Genomic DNA, 18,634 nt, shown 5'->3' on the forward strand with positions numbered 1-18,634 from the left:
AAGTAGCAACATTAAATGATAATTTATTTCTGTAAGAGGCCATATCTTATGCCAAAAATGCCCCTCCATATCTAATTTGCACTTGTAAGTTACAGTTTTTGAAGTGATCAACATATAAACACTAATGACCAATGAGAGTGTGTTTAATTTATACAAAGGTTTTATAACACACTATATCTTTTTTCTGCTTGGATATAAGTACACATCACAAGGAACAAAACAAAAACCTCCATACCATGGCTACAATTTCATCAATCTGTTTATTGTTCACATCGAGGTACTCCTGTAGTGCTGTGCCTCTCTTGCGGATAGCCAGGTGGATATACTCTGTCCAGTATGTGGCTGTCACAGCCAGTACACACTGGCCGGGCCACTGTTTCACCCACTGGCCTCGTTCCTGTTTCTTGTATGCTTCTAGGGATTCTCCTGTCACCTAGAGGAGGCAATTTTGTTTTAAATCATCATCATCATCATCATCATCACATCATCATCATCATCATCATCATCATCAGCAGCATCAACATCATTATTATCACCATCTTCATCATTTTTACATCAAGACTTTTAATCGTCTTAAATGTATGGTAAAATGAAAATCGTGTACATCATGTACAAATCCCCCTCTCCTTCTGCCAGTCACCCCCAAGGCTCCCCCTGCTCCGCGCCTATCCTGTTTTTACCTTATGCAGTGAGGAGACCATGTCACTCTCAAGTTCCAGAAGCCATTTCTCCACCTGTCCACGGGCCTTTGACGTCGAGATCACGTCGTTCAGCAGCACCACCTCACCCTCCGAACTACACATGTGTGTGATGTCCAGTACGTCTGTAAACTCCAGCTTTGCGATACCTGGGGTAAAACAGAATTTATCTCAACATATGATACTAAATAGAAATAAAATTGTTCATACATTAAAGCACTCCAGCTTTGCAATTTATGGGTTTGAACAGTTTATAACACACAAAAGCAATCTTGACAACTCAAATGAAATTATATCTTGCAATACCTTCAAAGCACTTCTTCAAGTGAGGCTGGACGCGCTTCGGGTCCTTGGTCTCAGACAAGATCTCCAGCAACTCATCGTTGGAGAGGAAGAAGAATCGCGGGAAGTACAGACGCTTCTTCTCAAGGTAGTCATTCAGACCCTGGAGATAGAAGACATAATTGCATTGGAACAGTCTTCAAATTTACCAGGTAATCACAGCACATATTCACTAAATAAACAATGGCTCTCTGGGAAGGCAAAAGTGAAAGTGCTTAACAACTTGACAAAAACCTGAAGAGAAAACTTATTATGCCCCAGTTAGATTGTGTATTGCCGAGAGTACTCTAAAATGTAGATTTTGCGTGTTCAATTCGTGTTTGAGACTCCAAATTTTTTTTTTTATTATTATTTCAATAATTATTACTAGGGACACAATGGTGGTGAAAATTATTATTATATATAATATGATTTATATATCATAATTCACAACTGTCAATTAGCACATATTATGTCAAAAGGCTACACTGTACCTTCTGGATAAGCTCCAGCAACTCATTGGATTTCTTCAATCTCTCCAGGAGCTTGTCAATCTTGATCACCTCGAGCACACGCTTGTCGAGGATAGAAGCCTTCATGATGTCACGCCAGTTCTTATCGACGGTGGTGAAGCGTCGCCCCTCCTCCGGCATCTGAGCCATGATGTCAGGTGAGGAGAAAATGGGTTCCAGGTACAGCCATGTCGCTTGAACCTTCAACCATTCATCAAGCACATCCTGGAGGAGCATCAGTTTGCCTTCCCACTCCCTGAAAGTCATAGATATCATTTAAAATTTTGCATCAACGTTAAATATGGCCCATTTTATATAAATGTGTACAGACGATCACCTGATCATCACTTGAACAGCAATGCTGGACAATCATGCGTTCAGCAGTCCTAGTCCATCGCGTCCAGAATTCCTGGCCTGAAAGCCTGGACCCCTTTTCAGTCAATATCAGAAAGTGAAAATACATGAGTGTCATATATGTTGGTATATATTTGTAGGAATTGACTTTCTGCCAGTATCTAATTTGAAAACAAAGTTAGGGAAATAAAAACGTTCAATTTGTAACCATTGGTGACATTCCTACAAATTTAGTCATTCACAATGCAGCTATGATCCTTAAGTGCATCAGCCCTTTGTCAAGTGTTTTTTCTCATCTTTTGTGAATGTGCCTGGGCCCTTTGTATTGTGAAAATAGCAGAGCTGTGAATACATTAATTGTGAAAAAGCCGGATTTTTAAACAATGATAACATGTGTAAAAAGTGATAAAAACTGAACATTAGCTTATTACATTGCTTTCCGTGAATATACATTAATAATTCTAGAGAGATAATTACTATTAGGTCCATAAAGAAAACCAACATGTTAGACAAATACTTTTGAAAAGGAATAATGCTAATTGCAGTTGTGAAATCAGGCCAGGTTTCGGCACCTTCAATGCAACTAAATAGAAAGCATACAAAATCTAACATCATTTCTTAACTTTTGACGACTGAATTGTGTTCCTCAGTTGCTCTGGGTAATATAATGAAGAATGATAACCAAATCAAGCATTAAACAGAGACTCCTTTAAATAGTTTTTCACAATACTTGCCATTTTGTATGTCCCCCAAAACCCCACTTAATATCAATTCTCAAAGGGGTTGATAATATCAACATTAGGGCGTGAGTTTATACAGTCAGAAAGGTTTGGTATAATATAATTACTCACTCTTGATCTCTTTCTCAAAGGGTTTGATGAAGGGTGATAGATTTACGCTCATCATATTGTTGACAATGTGAACGTCCAGTAACAGCTGAATGTTAACATTAAGGTGTGGATATATATGGAATCTACTATAAATACTCACTTGAATTCATTCTTGATGAAGGGTGATCCCCTCATGGTCGGAATGTCAAAAAAGTGGTCTTCAAAAGAAACAGCTGAACACAACATAAGGGCAGGGATTTATATGGAATCTCCTAGTAATACTCACTTGATCTCATTCTCAAAGGGTTTGATGAAGGGCGATCCCCTCATAGTCTGTGTCTTGACAATGTGATCGTCAAGTATCAGCTGAATGTCATCCACAGAGGAGAGGATGGAGGTGCCGGTGTCACGATAAGGGATGATGGTGAACTCAATCTGTAGATTGAAGATAGAATTACAGCTTAAAGATGAACTCTTTCTCCCAAATAAGCAGTACCACAATTAATACATGTGTTACAATTTACTGAAAAGGATGAATCAAATTCAATTTAATATCAAAAACAAGGTTTCTTATGAAGGATACCTTGTTTAATTTGAAAGAAAGGTGCAGAAAACACTGTAAATCTTTTAGGACCCACTAGACATTTAATATTTGTGCGTTTCTGCGTATTAAATACACATTTACAATCTTGTTTTCAGTAATTAATATTTTCCATAAATATATTATTTAGTAAGTAGTTGAAGGTTTATCACTCAAAGTCTTTTATGCATTTTTATACATTGATTTTGAATACGAGTATCACTTTAAACTTGGTAGTTAAAGTAGTTGTTTTGTAACCATATAAAAAAACGAGCAACTTTGAAATTAAAAATTATGAGGAAGTTATCAACAACTTACTGGAGCCCATTCAGTCTGCATCTTATCCATAGCTTTCTCAAGGGAGTATTCCTTACTGGCTGCCTCACTGATCGACTCAAATCTCTGGATGAACTGGTCGAGGTTCATGTCCACAAAGCGGGAGAGGCAGTAGCTGTCGTCAGGCTTGAGAGTGTAGCCGACGATCTCGGATATCTGCTCCCAATGGCGTTCACGCAGGCCTGGGTTGAACAGGGTTGAGATGAGGGGCATGTGCTCCCGGAACTCTTCCACCTTTGTCTTCACCTTAAGAGGGATGAAAAGCACACATGACTATAAATAATGTATCCCCTTTTTTGTTGATTTTTCACCATTTTTTTTTTATTCTTCTCAATGAAATGCAAAGTTGACTTAATTTAACTTTCATCTGAGATTTCATAGATTTAATGTCATAAAGGACATATCACCATTATCATTAAATTAATAACAAGCATTTCATTCATTTTGCATTCACAAACAATCAAAAACATTCTCAAAGAGTACTGTAAATAACTTTAAACACACTTTTTTCACCCAGAATTCCATAAATAAAATTCCTGCATCCTATCTATGTTAGCATCCTATACACAGTGATTTACGGTACAACATCTTGTTTTTCTGTGTATATACAGAGTCTAATTTGAAACATCACAGCATTATCTCCTATCCATCCAAAAAACTATCAAAGATCAGTTCAAGTGACCTACCTTGCCAGCAATCTTCTTGGCTGCAGGGACAGTATCAAATGCCTTCTCCAGCTTGTAGAGGCCACGCCAAAAGTTGCCCACTTCCTGTTCCACATCATCGGGATCCACACCCGTCATGGGACCCTCCATCCAGTCCCTGTAAAGAAGGGCATGGGATTATACAAGTTATGTCAATAGTAGGGCATGGGGTTTTAAAAATACAATTAATGTCAACAGTAGGCCACAGGGCTATACAAGTAATGTCAATATTTAGGCATGTGGTTACACAATTAATGTCAATAGTAGGGCATGGGGTTATACCAGTAATGTCAATAAGGCTAGTATTTGGTTGTATTGATAGAACTTATTGGCAAAAAAATCTTTGCTAAGTTTAAAACATAGTTTCGATTTAAAAAAATTAATTTTCAATAATCATTTTTTTTGCTCAAACAGCATTCACATACTTGTATTTGTTGTTGAATTCCACAGTTGTCTCATACAGGTTTAGGTAAGGTTTCAGGGTGTTCATGATGGTCTGGCGCTGGGGGTAGGCCGTCGTCTGCCAACCAAACGCCTCCTCCTCATTGTTGAAGGCTTCAACCTTTTCTGCAGCCTGATCTAGCTTGTTGTTGAGAGCCTGTGCCTTGCGCAGGTATTTCTGTATCTCTGACATGTCGCCATATGATGTGAACTCATCTAACTGCTTTGTGAAGCTCTCCATCTCCTCAATAAACCGCTCACGTCGCAACTAAAGAGGGATGTTAAATTTGATAACAGCGACATAATATTTCATAAACTAGTATACTCCATCAAGTATTTCTGAATATTTTACAAAAACTAGCCTCATTTTTTTTTTCTTGGGGGGGGGGGTTACTTCCAAAACCCCTTGTTACTTGTATTCAGTAATTAAAAAAACAAACCCGAAGGGCTTTCACTAATCGGGTTACGGGTATTTTTACTAATTGTGGGCCTTCCAAATATGTTACAATCAATTTCTCTTCATCAATCTTATCTTATCCTGTCATATTAAACCAACCTTAAGATTATCCTCATACTGGGACCTCTTCTCTGAGATGATCAACTTGTGTTCCTCAAAGATGGCTGGCATACGACCATGCCACATGAAGACATTTGCGTTCAGGCGAATCTCCGCGGGGGAGAACTGGGCAAAATCTGAGAGAAACGAGAGCCTCTCTTGTGAACCATAGAGTCTCTTCTCCATGGTGAAGATGATATCAGATTCGACCTTCTCAATGTACTCTTTGAGCTCCATCAGGGCCTCAGTGTTTGAGGGTGTTGTCAGGGCCTTCTCTGCAATCTGCTCATAATCGTCACACAACCTGGGGTGAAAAAGTGAGAGAATATAATTTTAGTAAGATGTAATGGCATTCATTTTATTTGTTTTCAAAAATTTCTTTATTCCCCACATGAATAAGAGGGGCAATTATAGATTTACTGTTGTCAGTCCATCCTAAAATCCTATGGCTCAAATAGACTTACACTCACTCACCATGAAATATGGTATCGCATTAATTACTATAATATATTTGTTGTAACAAAGAAATCAGTGTGGGTTTTTTAACAATTTAGAGAATGAGGCAAGGGTCTTTCCGATTGGGAAAAATGTGTGATTTTTACTAAAATTAGAGATTTCAATTTTGCTTAGAAATTGGACAAGAATATAAATTAAGACAGATAAAGATGAAAGAATGTGTAACAGTTTGTTTCCTTAAGAATATAAATATGGTTTTGGCAACCAAAATAATAAAAACAAAAATTAGGAATTTTATTTTAAATTTTGGAAATAAAGTATATGTTTTAGCATTTGGAATGAGGCTGAAATTTGACCCTAAATAGGACAGAAAAAAACACTGGGAACTTACGCCTTGTTCTCCTCTTGGTGGTCTTTTGCCATTCTGCCGAGAAGTTTTGTACACAGGGTGTCCGATCGCTTGGACAGAGCCCGGATCAGGTCATCACAGTGAATCTCAAACATGCCTAGTCTCAGGACCTGCAGGGAACCAGAAATGATTGTGTTTAGTCTCACGAGTAATATAAGAGGCATTAGTAATTTGTGGGTGGTGCTTTGATGACTAGTTATATATAAGACATTAGGAAAAACAAAACTACATAAATGGTTTGGGAAGTTGTGGATATTTACGGCACATTTTGGGCTTTTAACTAACTTCTTTCTGCATTGAGAGCACCAATTTTTCTTATATTAAAAGTTGATATATTTCTCTTAAAACTATAGTTCTACTTTCAAAAAGTAACTATATCACAACTTTCCAAGTAATTAAGTTTTAATAATTACATTAAAGACATAACATTAACAAAAAACATCCTCTACAACCCTTTATTGTGAGCTTAATTTTTTATTTTTTTCAATTTTTCTAAATAAAAAAAATAACAAGCATTGAGATAAAAGAATATAAATGACTCATTTGAGATTAAGAAACTATTTCATAAAGTTCAAGATAATTGTATATAACTTTTAGATGAATATTATTTTTTCTACCATAACCTACTTCGATTGATAATAAATATGCTATATTTCTACATGAAGAGTTCAAAATTATGGTACAAATTTACAAAGTAAAAAGATAAAAAAGTGAAGTGAACAAAAATATCTATCAATTCCATTCAACCAATAAAATAATAATGAAAGGTACAAATGTGACAAAAATATAATGTGATTCATACTTAAACATTGTGAAAAAAGTGATATTGATATAAAAAGGCATGCATTTTTAAATAAAAGCAAGGTACCAGATGTATTAAAATCGGCATAAACCTAATATACAGATTTTTGATAGAACGTGTGGAAGTCCTACATAAAATTAAAGCAAATTAAATCCATGATTTAGTATGCACATATCATTTTGTGTTGGTGATGAAAAACAACTTAATTTTGCTGTTAAAATGTAGACCCTGACTTTGTGATGTTTGACAACAGACAGACAGACGGACGTACAGACACTTGACTCTACCATATCTTCACTATAAAGAACAGCTTTGGACAAAACAGACAAAGAGGTCTTTCAAACAACACTGAAATATATTAAGAAAAAATCTAGTTTTTCATACAAGTTTTTTTTTCTAAATCACTAAAACAAGGCCATCACTATCACACACTAATCACTTAAGTATTTTTCTAATTCAATAGCTATTTGTCTAAGGGGAAAAAATCTAAAATACGGCAAGTTATAGGGGTTTTTATACATTCAAAAGAACACCATTTGCCAGGAACTTATCAGCCCTTACTTTATTTTTTTTTCAATATATTGCCATTAATAATACAGCCACTGGGCAGGGAGGAAAGTAAATTGAAAGAGAAATCACACATATTTGATATCAGGCCAAAATACAAAAGTGAACACTTTTGGTGCACCAGAGTTTTACATTTTAAAGTTCACAAAATCTTCTACCGTAACCTTTATGATTTCATTAAATCCGCTGCTGTTACATAGTAACAACTTTCAAAATCCGGTGCACCAAAAGTTGAAAAATATGTGACATCATCAGCAAATTTGAGTCCCGTTGAAGTATTCACGTTAACAACAACAAAAACAAACCAAACCTAGATTTCAAAACAAAAATATAAACAATTAAGTAGCATTCAATTAATATACTTTTTCAAAAATAATTAAAAATAGCTATGATTGCCTGCTTAGGAGGCAAAGAACCTCGCAAAAACAAAAACGTCTCTTTATCCTCAACAGAACTCTTTTTTGCTAACAACATCACATGTATACAGTTATTATTTATATGATATTTGATAATAAAATAGGCATAGAATTTATTTGATCAAGCAGAAACAAAGTGAGCAGAAAGAGTGGGCGGGGCCTATCAGTCTATAACACACCTACATTAGACTGACAGATCAAAACTGCATGGACCACTTGAATGAAGTTGTAATTAAGTTGATATATTTGTTGGTATCTTAAAAGATTTATATAAAGAAGTACATTGGCTAGATAACAATTTTACTCAAGTTTCAAACAATAACATTCAAACATTCCCTTAGATCTTTAAGTCATTATGGATGTCTTGTGGCAAAATGGTAACCAGCAACCAATCATTAAGCCTAATATTATGACAGCATACATTGCAGAAAAATACCATTAATCTTAGTTGTTGATAAACGAAGCTTCAGCTAAATGTGCCAAAAATAACTTAGCTTCACCTAGAAATACCCAATTACACTAAAGCTTCACCTTTAAGTGCCCAATTTATCTTAGCTTCACCTTGATACATTTAATTAAACTAAGCTTCACCAAAGTGTGCCCAATTAAACCAAGTTTAACATAAATACATCCATTTAATCTTAGCTTTACCTAGAAACACCCAATTAATTTAGCTTTAACTAAGTGTGCCACTTCATCTTAGATTTACTCAAGTATCCCAATAAAAGTTCTAAAATAACAACTCCACTCAAGAAGGTCCATATCTTTATATGATGAGAAATACATGGTATAAAACCTGGGGGAATCTAGAGCATGCTAGAGGAGTCATACTGTAATGTGTGGGGTGTACACTACCTTGCCATTCCCTCGCTGTCATCACAAACAGAGCTCAGTTACACACAATAAATACGAAGCAATATAGCATACATGTGTACTGAATCATGGAAATATACATAAACATTTGATGTTATATTGTTAGAACAAGAGATCAGAGAATGCTGTTTAAGTGGAACAAGGGGTATAACTCAACAATCATTACAAACAGAGTTATTGCCCTTGCTCATTACTTGAAAATTAAAAATGTTCAACATAAACGCTCATATTCTGCTTTAGTGAAACAAGGGGCATAACTCAACAATTTTTAAAAGCAGAGTTATGGGCCTTGCCATACATGTGCATATTCTTTCTGGCAGCATTATAATGTATTGAGTTTTATTCGAATATCTTGAATAGTTTTAGGATTTAAATGGACAAGGTTATAGATTTAACATTGACAAGTTACCAACTTGGAGGCTATCACAATGCCTTGACGTTATTTCTGCGTTAAACAAACTAAAGAGTAATGAATCCCATAATATTTTTACTGTTTGACCAATGGTCTGTTGTCACATTTAACACTGCTTCATTTCGACCAGATTGTGTCCAGATCAAAGCTTGATTCAACACAATGAAATCGAAATTCTAGAAAAGGTTTATGCATGAAAATGATGGGCATGATGAAATGTCCTCATGATTTGGAGACAGATGTGTTACCTATACATTACTACAAAGACATTTTCCTTTCCAAATAATTTAAAATTCAGTGTACTACTACAAACAGATGACTTGATTGAACACATGATGAAGAAATTGATATTAAACATAATTTACTGGCAGACAAATTTTGTCTCGAAGCGACATATGGTATGCACAACAAAGGTACAAACAAAACAGGGAACAATACAGATGACGGATTACAAGGGGGAACTGACTTCAATCATTATGGGGTTATTTTCTATTTGAACACCCTGAAATTCAAATCTCAAAATCATTTATTGAAGATCTTACAAGCTAGGACTTAATTCTGTGGACAAAGCTATGAAATAAATTTAGGTTGACACTGGTCATGTCAATGAGCTTTTGACTTTACTGCACTCACAGTCAAATCACATCAAATATATGAAACTTGTATAATAAATGAAACTTCTGTCATATCAACTATGACATGATATAGAACTTTGTACTACAGTGTTTCTTAATCAATTTGTCCAGAGAACAATGTCCTTATGTGTATCATTAGCAGTGGTCAAAATTAGCACTGGAAAAATGCTCTTTGGGCTTGGCTCAAATTATGGATTTTATAAGCAAGGCTTGTATACAGGTTTTTGTGCCTGGTACTTCAGAATTCAGGTTAAGTTCAATCAAAAATCTAATTTCCATAACTGATCATTAGCTGCACTTTTATTCTAAATGATTAATCTGAGGCTGAACAAATAACTGTCAATACATACACAGCTCTAAATAATTGAATAGTATTGAATACATTAGTACATTTTCTTTTGCATGCATACATTCTTCGTTATTATAACATTATGTGTACACAATAATTAAGAATTGCAAGGATATGATATCTGTTAAAAATTTATGATAAATAATATAAACATTATTTACAGATAGTGATATTACACCAACTTTTCTTGAAACAGACAGTAGTTTAGCAAAAAACATTTTTAAGGGATCTGAACCACAAATGGGTGGATTTTGTATGCTCGGTGACCCAATATGATTTTGGTATCATTTGAAGGTACAGTACACTCCACGCGGAACTACCACTTTCCTCGGTGACTCGGAGGCGTTTTTAATTTATCGCGGATTTCCGCCGAGTACACAACCTTTTTCCTTGCACTGAGTTAATCGTTTTCTATGGAGGGTTTTATTGCCGGTAGCGCCGGTGATCGTATCGATTTATAGACCTAATCGCGGAACTCCGCGTTTTGTGCATAGCTACTACAGTACATTGCTTCTGTTAAAACAGTATTAAATAATTAGATAATTAATTTTAAAAGTACAGTAAGTTTCTTTTTAAAAACAATTATTGTAAATTTTCATCAGCATCGTCAAACAACTGTTGTTTTTCACATTATGTAATTAAAAGATATACCATAGCGTGCGTTTGTGTTTGTTATTGTCATCTTTCTTTTAATATATTAAGGTGTTGAGAACTTAATTAGATTGGAGTAATGAAGGTGTTGAGAACTTTGTAAGTGTGAATATTTTTCGGTCATTATTTCTTAATTTGCATTTTACCACTTATTAACACTTATTAATTTATCCGTAGTTATCAATGGTTCTAAACTTATTTATTACGCATATAAGTGTAAATCCTTCGTCAAGTTAATTAAAATCCCATTAAACACCATTTTATACATGCATTGAAATGAATAACACATTCTATCGGCTTCAGATCAAACAGTCACACTGTGTGACATCACTTAACTCACAGTTTTACCCACGAGGATGGAGAGCATGTATATTGTTATGCAGGATTAATGTGTCTGAGTGGTGTTTTCAAATGTAACTTAAGTATTGCATTTCCAACTTTAATTCATCACATTAATTAGTTACCTATATCATTGAATGTGTTGACTTTTATTGATGATTCAATAAGTGTAACTGTACATAATTGCTTCTTACAGTCTATTATTGGCAGACCGTTTAACAAAAATGTCTTTGTTTTCTTTCTTGGATGTCGTGTCCGCGATGACCAAAATCCGCCGAGGAAAACGGAAAGTGGTAGTTCCGCGTGGAGTGTACTGTACACAGAAAGAATTAAACTAAACAAGAATACTAAAAACTTCAACAATTGAGTTTCTTTGACTTCAAAGATTTTAGGTTGTTTTATGTCCAATTCAGTTAAAATAAGAGCAACAATACTAACTGTTGTAGCTTTAAAATCATTATGGTCTTTTATTTTATATCTGTAGATTTTTGTGGGTCAGATTCCTTAAAAGGTACAAAGGGACTTCAATGGGAAAATGTTTGAAAATAGCAACTTTGAATAAAAATCAGAAGAATGTAGGTAAATGTCAAACTTTCTGTTTACAAAGCACACTTTTTATGTAAATACAGTAACCAAAATGAATCTTTATTTTGTAATACACAGTACCATGTGGTTACAACCAATACCAATACAGTTAAAATTTGGAATAAAAAGCAGTCATTACAAACCAGGTTTTTCCCCTCTAAAAACCAAGCCTTTGATCCAACCATACATAAAACTGTGCAAGTCCAACATCCCATCTACAGTGAACCTAAAGGATGTGTGTCTATCTTGATAATGTTATTTCAGGGGTTTCAAAATGTCTTGAGAGATGAGTAAAAACTTAACACACTAGCAATGCCTTCAATCCAACAAGCTACTTTTTTGATGCCCCTTGTAAAATTATCTCGAAAAGGTCTCCCTAAAGCCAGCCTACTTACAGTAATTTACCCTGCTTCTTTCGAATATTATGAAACCCCTGTTCTTCATGTTTTTAGCAGTTAAAGTAATTGACCACTAGCAGAGACTAAAAACAAATCTGACCTAAAAGCCCAATCTGGGTAAATTCCTGGTAGCACTGGTGCAAAATTGCCAAAAGGTATCACAAAAACGTTTCCCGAATGGTTTAAAAACTGTCAAACGCAATATCCTACTACCCCTTCAGACCTGCTTACCTTGATGGAGTTGTACGTGATCTCCTCCACGAGCCTGTGATATTTCTCCACCTCCTTCTTGTACTCGTCAAATGTGTGCGTCTCTTTCAGGAACTGTTCCACATCTGTCTCTGCCTGCAACCGATGTATGCATTGTATTTTATAATAGTATTTTTTTTTATATAATAATTTATTGTTGTATTTTTTGTACTTAGCAGAATTCATGCTGTGACCACATTTCTGTTTTGCCAGACACACTGTGCTGCCAACATTTAGTTATCAGGATTTATTCTTTTTGTTCAATTAAATTTATGCATACATGCCATATCCCCCGGAGGGGGATAAAATCCCCCGGAATTTCGACCCATCCCCCGGTCTCCCGGAGGGGGATGAAAATCCCCCGGAATTAAAGTGTTTAAAATTACGCAAATTTATCACAGGGTTTAATTATATATGCCTGTTTACAGTTATAATGCCCTTCCTGTCTTGAAGCTTAATTGGATTATCAACTGATGGTGTGTTTTAACAACACCTATTGGGTGACACTTAATAAATCAGCAGGGCACATTTCATGTATTGTTTTGATTGAAACTGACAGAATTTGCGTAAGAAATGTCAATTAGACTGGTCAGATAAAAGGACGATTTTCATTGGTTAAAACTATAATTTTTATCCAATCAGAGAGGATGTAACAAATTAAAGCGTTCTTCATAACATGTGTCATTGTCATCAAAAGGATTGATAAATAAAATGTGACAGTAAATTATTCATTAAAGAAAAGGATTATTATAACTAATAGACAATGCTGTTCTTTGTTATGCCTCACTAATATGTTTACATACATGACATTGACATATGTTTACATACATGACATTGACCTTCATCGCAAATATCGGAAAATAACAGAACTTCCAGAAGAGAAACTGAAAGTAGACAATTCGGATGAAATGACTTTTATTTATTTATTATGGTGGTGATGTTTTTATTTTTTGACCAATGCCAAAAGAAGATATGTTTATGAACTTAAACAATAAATTATGCATTTGCTTTTTATCAGAAGCAAACAAATCTGACTATTTGGGAACTGAAATGAAAAATATTGATAATTCATTCCATTCTCTCTAATAGTCTGAAAGTCATCATTTATGATCATAGGCAGCAGATTTTGTATCCAATTTTAGAGGAAGGTAAGCCCATTAAATTGTCTCTGAAACATATTTTTCTGTGAAGTATTCTATTTTGCAAGTGAGTGATTTTATTATGCAATATGGTTGTGTCTCATAAAAATATAGATGAAGTGCTGGAAAAAGGGGTAAACAAGGTGAATTGGCATGTGTGTCATGCCCGTAATGCTACATGGCAATGATGAAAATCCCCTGGTATGTGACCAAAATCCCCTTAAATTCTGGACATAATCCCCTCAGGAGCCTTTCAAAATTATGGCAATTTGTTTTTTTTCGTACTTGCGTCTTAAAATACTTTGAAATTTTGCTGAATTAGATCTGCTAAAAAATCCCCCTGAATACTACCAAAATCCCCCTGAATTTTCAGACTTTTGAACAAATCCCCCTGAATGGTCTCCAGAAAATATGGCATGTATGTTTATGACAATAATTTACGTTAACTACACTCAATTTAAAAACAGTCTGAAACAAAGAAAAAAAATGAATAAACATGTATAAGCATTAAAAATCATATAAATACCAAGATCAATTATCAGAAATAATGGGCAAGGCCAATACGATTGATTATCAATTTCATAATCCAAACAGATTCAAGTTTAAATTGAAAAATTTATTCATTTTTTGGTAACATTAAATTAACACTGAAATTATGTTAATGTCAACTTATGAATTACCTTAGAGTCATTCGTGGGGCATAAAAACGTAATGGTTGTATTACACTCAAACAACACAACATCATGTGATAAAAATAAACTGTTCATGCAAAAAGCACAATGATTTTAAAACCAAAAAAGGGTCAACACATTTCAAAACTCCTGTACAAAAGGAATTATGCATTTAAATAATGTGTATCACACTTATAATACTTCTGAAATTAGTGTCCAGTCTTGAAAAACTTATATTCTGTCCACTGTGTAATGTATTAAAAAAAATAATTTCATATTACATTTTTTTTTTTACTGTTTAAGGTCAAAATAAGATATGTATTTTCAAATGTAAATGCAAAAAAACATTTTAACAAAATTGTCATCAAACTTTGCAACTAGGCTTACCAACTGCAAGAAATTGAAAATAAACAAAATGTTATGTTTTAAAGTAAACACAGTCTTCATTATATAAAAGATCAACTGGCAATAAAATACAACATACAGACAAGAACTCTAACCAAGTTTTATAGCAATAAAAGACTATTGAAGATTTGACCTATTAACTTCATTGACCCAAATTCAACATACAGATAAAAACTTCTGAAAAAATGACATTGAATAAAAACTGCTGCAGAATTGTTAATGCCATCTACCAGCCCACAAAACTAGTTTATTTTAGTTGAAAGTCCACACAAATTAAGGGTCAGTTTCCAAAAATTGGGGAAAAAAGACTTGCCCCTCCATACCTGTTTTGTGATGAGGAAGTTGTACTTGTCATATATCTTGCAGTGTTCTACGGGTCCCACACTCTCGCGCTTGATCAGTTCGCGAACCTGCTCCTTGTGAGCTTCCAAAATGTCCTCCAAGATCACGGGCTTCAGCGTCGCCTTTGACTTGTCCCCACTCTGTAATGTACAGGGGCATTATAGTAAATCAGGATTCCCTCTAGGTATTTCAAAGTTGTCACTACTTTATGCCAGAGAGTCCAAGGGTCCGAACAAGCCCCTTTTACAAAATAGGGGCAGTGCCTTGAAGGGGGCATGTTACAGGGTTCGAATTTAGCACTCGCACACTTGCAAAATGCGAGCCAAAATTGAAATATGCGAGTTGAATTTAAAGACCCTCGCAAAAATTTGCAGAAAATATGCAATCCTCGAAATAGATATGATCATAATCGATGATCAATTCCTGCACAATAGATATAAAACTAATTTTAGAAATGCCTACTTTCGTTTTCCCATAATCACGCAGAAATTGATGACGTAGATTAATGTAATGCTCACAGACAGGTACTCGTTACTATGTGGCAGGTACTCGTTACTATGTATTTTTGTAGACCAGGTCTTTCTTTCCATTTTTGGTGGCGGTATTTAGCGATAATCGTATCGAGACACAGTCTGTATAATGATGACAAGCTAAAAGATAAGTTTTTTTACGCGTGTTGATTTTAAAATCGCCGACGGCTGATGGCAATGATCAATCAGTTCCAAAAAAGAAGCCAAAATGAAATAATTCGTCCGTTAAAACTGTTACTATGTGGAAGAGGGAGTGGAACATTAAATTGACCCTCAACACAGATGACGAAAGGAACGTTTTGCACAGACCAATACTGGCCTGATCAGACTTCCGCAGTTCGTACTGTCAGTGTTACATATATGATGATATTGTTTATTGTACAATTACATGATCATTCATTAAAACAATTAAACTATACCTTAAGCCATTGTTTTCAATTAAATATATACTTTTCCCTAGAAAACATAAAGGTTTGCCTTAAAAAATGCGAGTGAGTGTCTGGTTTTGCGAGTTGAAAATTTGAGCACTCGCAAAAATTTGCGAGTATCAAAAAAAGTTAAATTCGAACCCTGATGTTAGTGCCCAATATGACATTGAAAATTAAATATTTTGAAAAAAGAAATGTATAAAAAAATGGTACCAAATTGTTTCCACTTTTGAAATTTTGATGTGTTTGATGCCAATGGAGATCGCAAGTGAAAACCCGGGTAATAATTGGAAAGACAGAAGAAAAATTGACACCCAGCAGTAGTGTATGAATTCAGGCTTGTTCATCTAAAAGTTAAATTTTCACCACAAACATTGTATGAAACTGTCACTAGTTGCTTACCCATTCGGAGTACAGTTTAGTCTCCACACGTGGCACGACCTGCGAGGCCTTGATCATCACGTCAAATACGTTGAGAAGCACCACCTCAAAGTCCTTGAACGTGGGCTCAAACTTGATCTGTGTGTTATCCAGGATCAGGCGCATAATGAACCCAGGGTGTTCATACGCTCTTGTGGATTTCTAAAACAAAGAAAAGATAACTGTACAAAGGTGTAAGATAAGACAAAGTATTAATATGAGAACTATGTCAAAATAATATTTATTTGAAAAAGTGAGGCCATGTTTAAGACACAGTGGCTTGATGACAAAGGCTCATTAAAGTCACAATAAAAAAATTCAACTAGCCAAAATATTTTATACATACTTGAACATGTATATCATCAATATAATACATTGCCATAAACATAAAATGAGATTTGAAAAAATAAATACCCTATACTGTAATTTATGAAACTTTGACATCAAGCCACTGTGGTTTAAGAGGGAACATTTTAGTAATGTAACAGCCAAAAAAGCCAAAAGGAAAATATGACTTCAATCAAGCATTCTAAAGTCATAAGTATGTCCCCAAATTTCCCTTCCATAGGTTGTGTAAGGAAGCATTGCTAATCATCAAGAAGGAGAAAAGCAGGTGGCAGTATTTTGTTAGCACAAACTGAACAGCAAGATCCTTTAAAGGAAGTCACACTTAAAAATAGTAAAAAATAACAATTACTGCTGGTTGTACTTAAAGTTGGTCCTGGTAGTCACCCAGGAGAGCAATGATACCTGCTGACAGTACGTCATCAGAGTGGCTGCACAGTTGAAAAACCAAACCCCTAACCCCTACGACATACTAACCGCTGGTTGTACTAGTAGATCCTGGTAGTCACCCAGGGAGAGCAGTGACAGCTGCTGGAGGTTTTCTGTCATCAGGGTGGCTGCACAGTTGAAGAATGACTCAAGTTTCTCCTGGTCTTGGTTGCTGGGAACCTGCTTGCGCTTGTTGCCCATGTAGAAGATGTTCTGTACCTCTGGGAACCATCTGCAGAGAGAAAAGAAGTTATTTGTAAATGTGAGTGTGCTGTTTACAAGGCAGAACTCGCTTCAAGAGCTATTCTTTGTGGTATGGGGGGGGGGCAGTTGGGGGAAATTGTAGTGCACAACACATTTTGTCTGACCTGACAGCTGAAAGGCTAATGCAGGTTATTTTTATGATGCGCAGGACAAAAATTAGTTGCAGTCTATTATTTATATTCTGTGTTTTTTTTGCATGTGCATGAAAAAAGCAGTGCATATTGTTTGAAATGCTAAATGAAAACCACAATGAATCAAATCAAATGGTTTTTAATTATTATTAAATGTATTTATTGTTACTGCCAAAAAATAGTTATGGGTAGTTTACTAGTCTTGAAAAGTTTGCTTTCAATACACAGGACAAATTGAAAATCCACCAAAATTGGTCTTTTTGTTTTGGGTACCCTGAGTCACGGACAGAAATTGCGATTTAAAATCAAAATTAGGCCAATCTAAAGCATGTTTATAGATTAACACATTGCACAATATAACATTGTACAAAAAACTTTATACAATCAGAACAGCTGATTTGCCAAGTGTGCTTCAAGTCTTACAAGGCTTAATATATACATTAGTATTGATTAAAGATCAATAGATTTGAATTGGATCACTTCCAATACCTCCTTGCAGTTTAATGGTACATTATTTGTTACGGGGCAAAAATGAGAACATTATGTACACATGGGGAAGTTTGTGACACATCATGTTATGAAAAGAAATTAAAATACCGATAAGGGGAAATTCAGTGCAATAAAAGAAAAAAACCCTGTCCTTTATACAACATAGAATTCATGGACACATTGTAGAATATTTCAACATTAAACTCTAGTAACTTGCACAAATTCTTCTTCTTTTGCATTTATAGATGCAAATCTATCACTAAGCATGTAATTTAAGCAAGATTGTCAATGAAAAAATATACCTTGTATATATATAATTATATGGTATATTGTTATATAATTATGAATGCACTTTTAGAACTGTTTCATTTTCAATATTCACCATTTTCAGATTATCATTAAAGAGAGATTTTCATGCTAAATTTTTTAGGAATCTGACCGAAACATTACCTCATATTTTCCTGACTGCTCCATTAGCCATAATGTTAAATTTTGATGCCTTGAGATCCATGGTATTTTGGTATCATTTGAAAGGGTGTTGCATTCTGATTGCTAATATATAAAATAA

At 34.8% G+C, this 18,634-nt stretch overlaps 1 protein-coding gene across 4 annotated transcripts in view; it reads right to left on the minus strand.

Annotated features, from left to right (window-relative positions):
- Positions 1-18,634, minus strand: part of LOC128240209 (dynein axonemal heavy chain 7-like) — a 69,383-nt gene that overhangs the window by 44,571 nt on the left and 6,178 nt on the right. For 2 of the 4 annotated variants that reach the window (XM_052956726.1, XM_052956724.1), the window contains exons 8-22: positions 17,231-17,414; positions 16,391-16,570; positions 15,012-15,170; positions 12,456-12,569; positions 8,838-8,852; positions 6,180-6,307; positions 5,333-5,636; positions 4,761-5,044; positions 4,318-4,453; positions 3,614-3,877; positions 3,002-3,150; positions 1,514-1,787; positions 1,005-1,143; positions 681-847; positions 236-433 (exon numbers count right to left, since the gene is read on the minus strand). In XM_052956726.1, the coding sequence (XP_052812686.1) occupies positions 236-433; positions 681-847; positions 1,005-1,143; positions 1,514-1,787; positions 3,002-3,150; positions 3,614-3,877; positions 4,318-4,453; positions 4,761-5,044; positions 5,333-5,636; positions 6,180-6,307; positions 8,838-8,852; positions 12,456-12,569; positions 15,012-15,170; positions 16,391-16,570; positions 17,231-17,414 (2,695 nt within the window). The remainder of the gene's footprint in view (positions 1-235; positions 434-680; positions 848-1,004; positions 1,144-1,513; positions 1,788-3,001; positions 3,151-3,613; positions 3,878-4,317; positions 4,454-4,760; positions 5,045-5,332; positions 5,637-6,179; positions 6,308-8,837; positions 8,853-12,455; positions 12,570-15,011; positions 15,171-16,390; positions 16,571-17,230; positions 17,415-18,634) is intronic. The other 2 variants (XM_052956727.1, XM_052956725.1) reach the window with 1 other exon arrangement.

The sequence above is a fragment of the Mya arenaria genome, chromosome 7 (assembly GCF_026914265.1).
Source record: "Mya arenaria isolate MELC-2E11 chromosome 7, ASM2691426v1".
NCBI lineage: Eukaryota > Metazoa > Mollusca > Bivalvia > Myida > Myidae > Mya > Mya arenaria.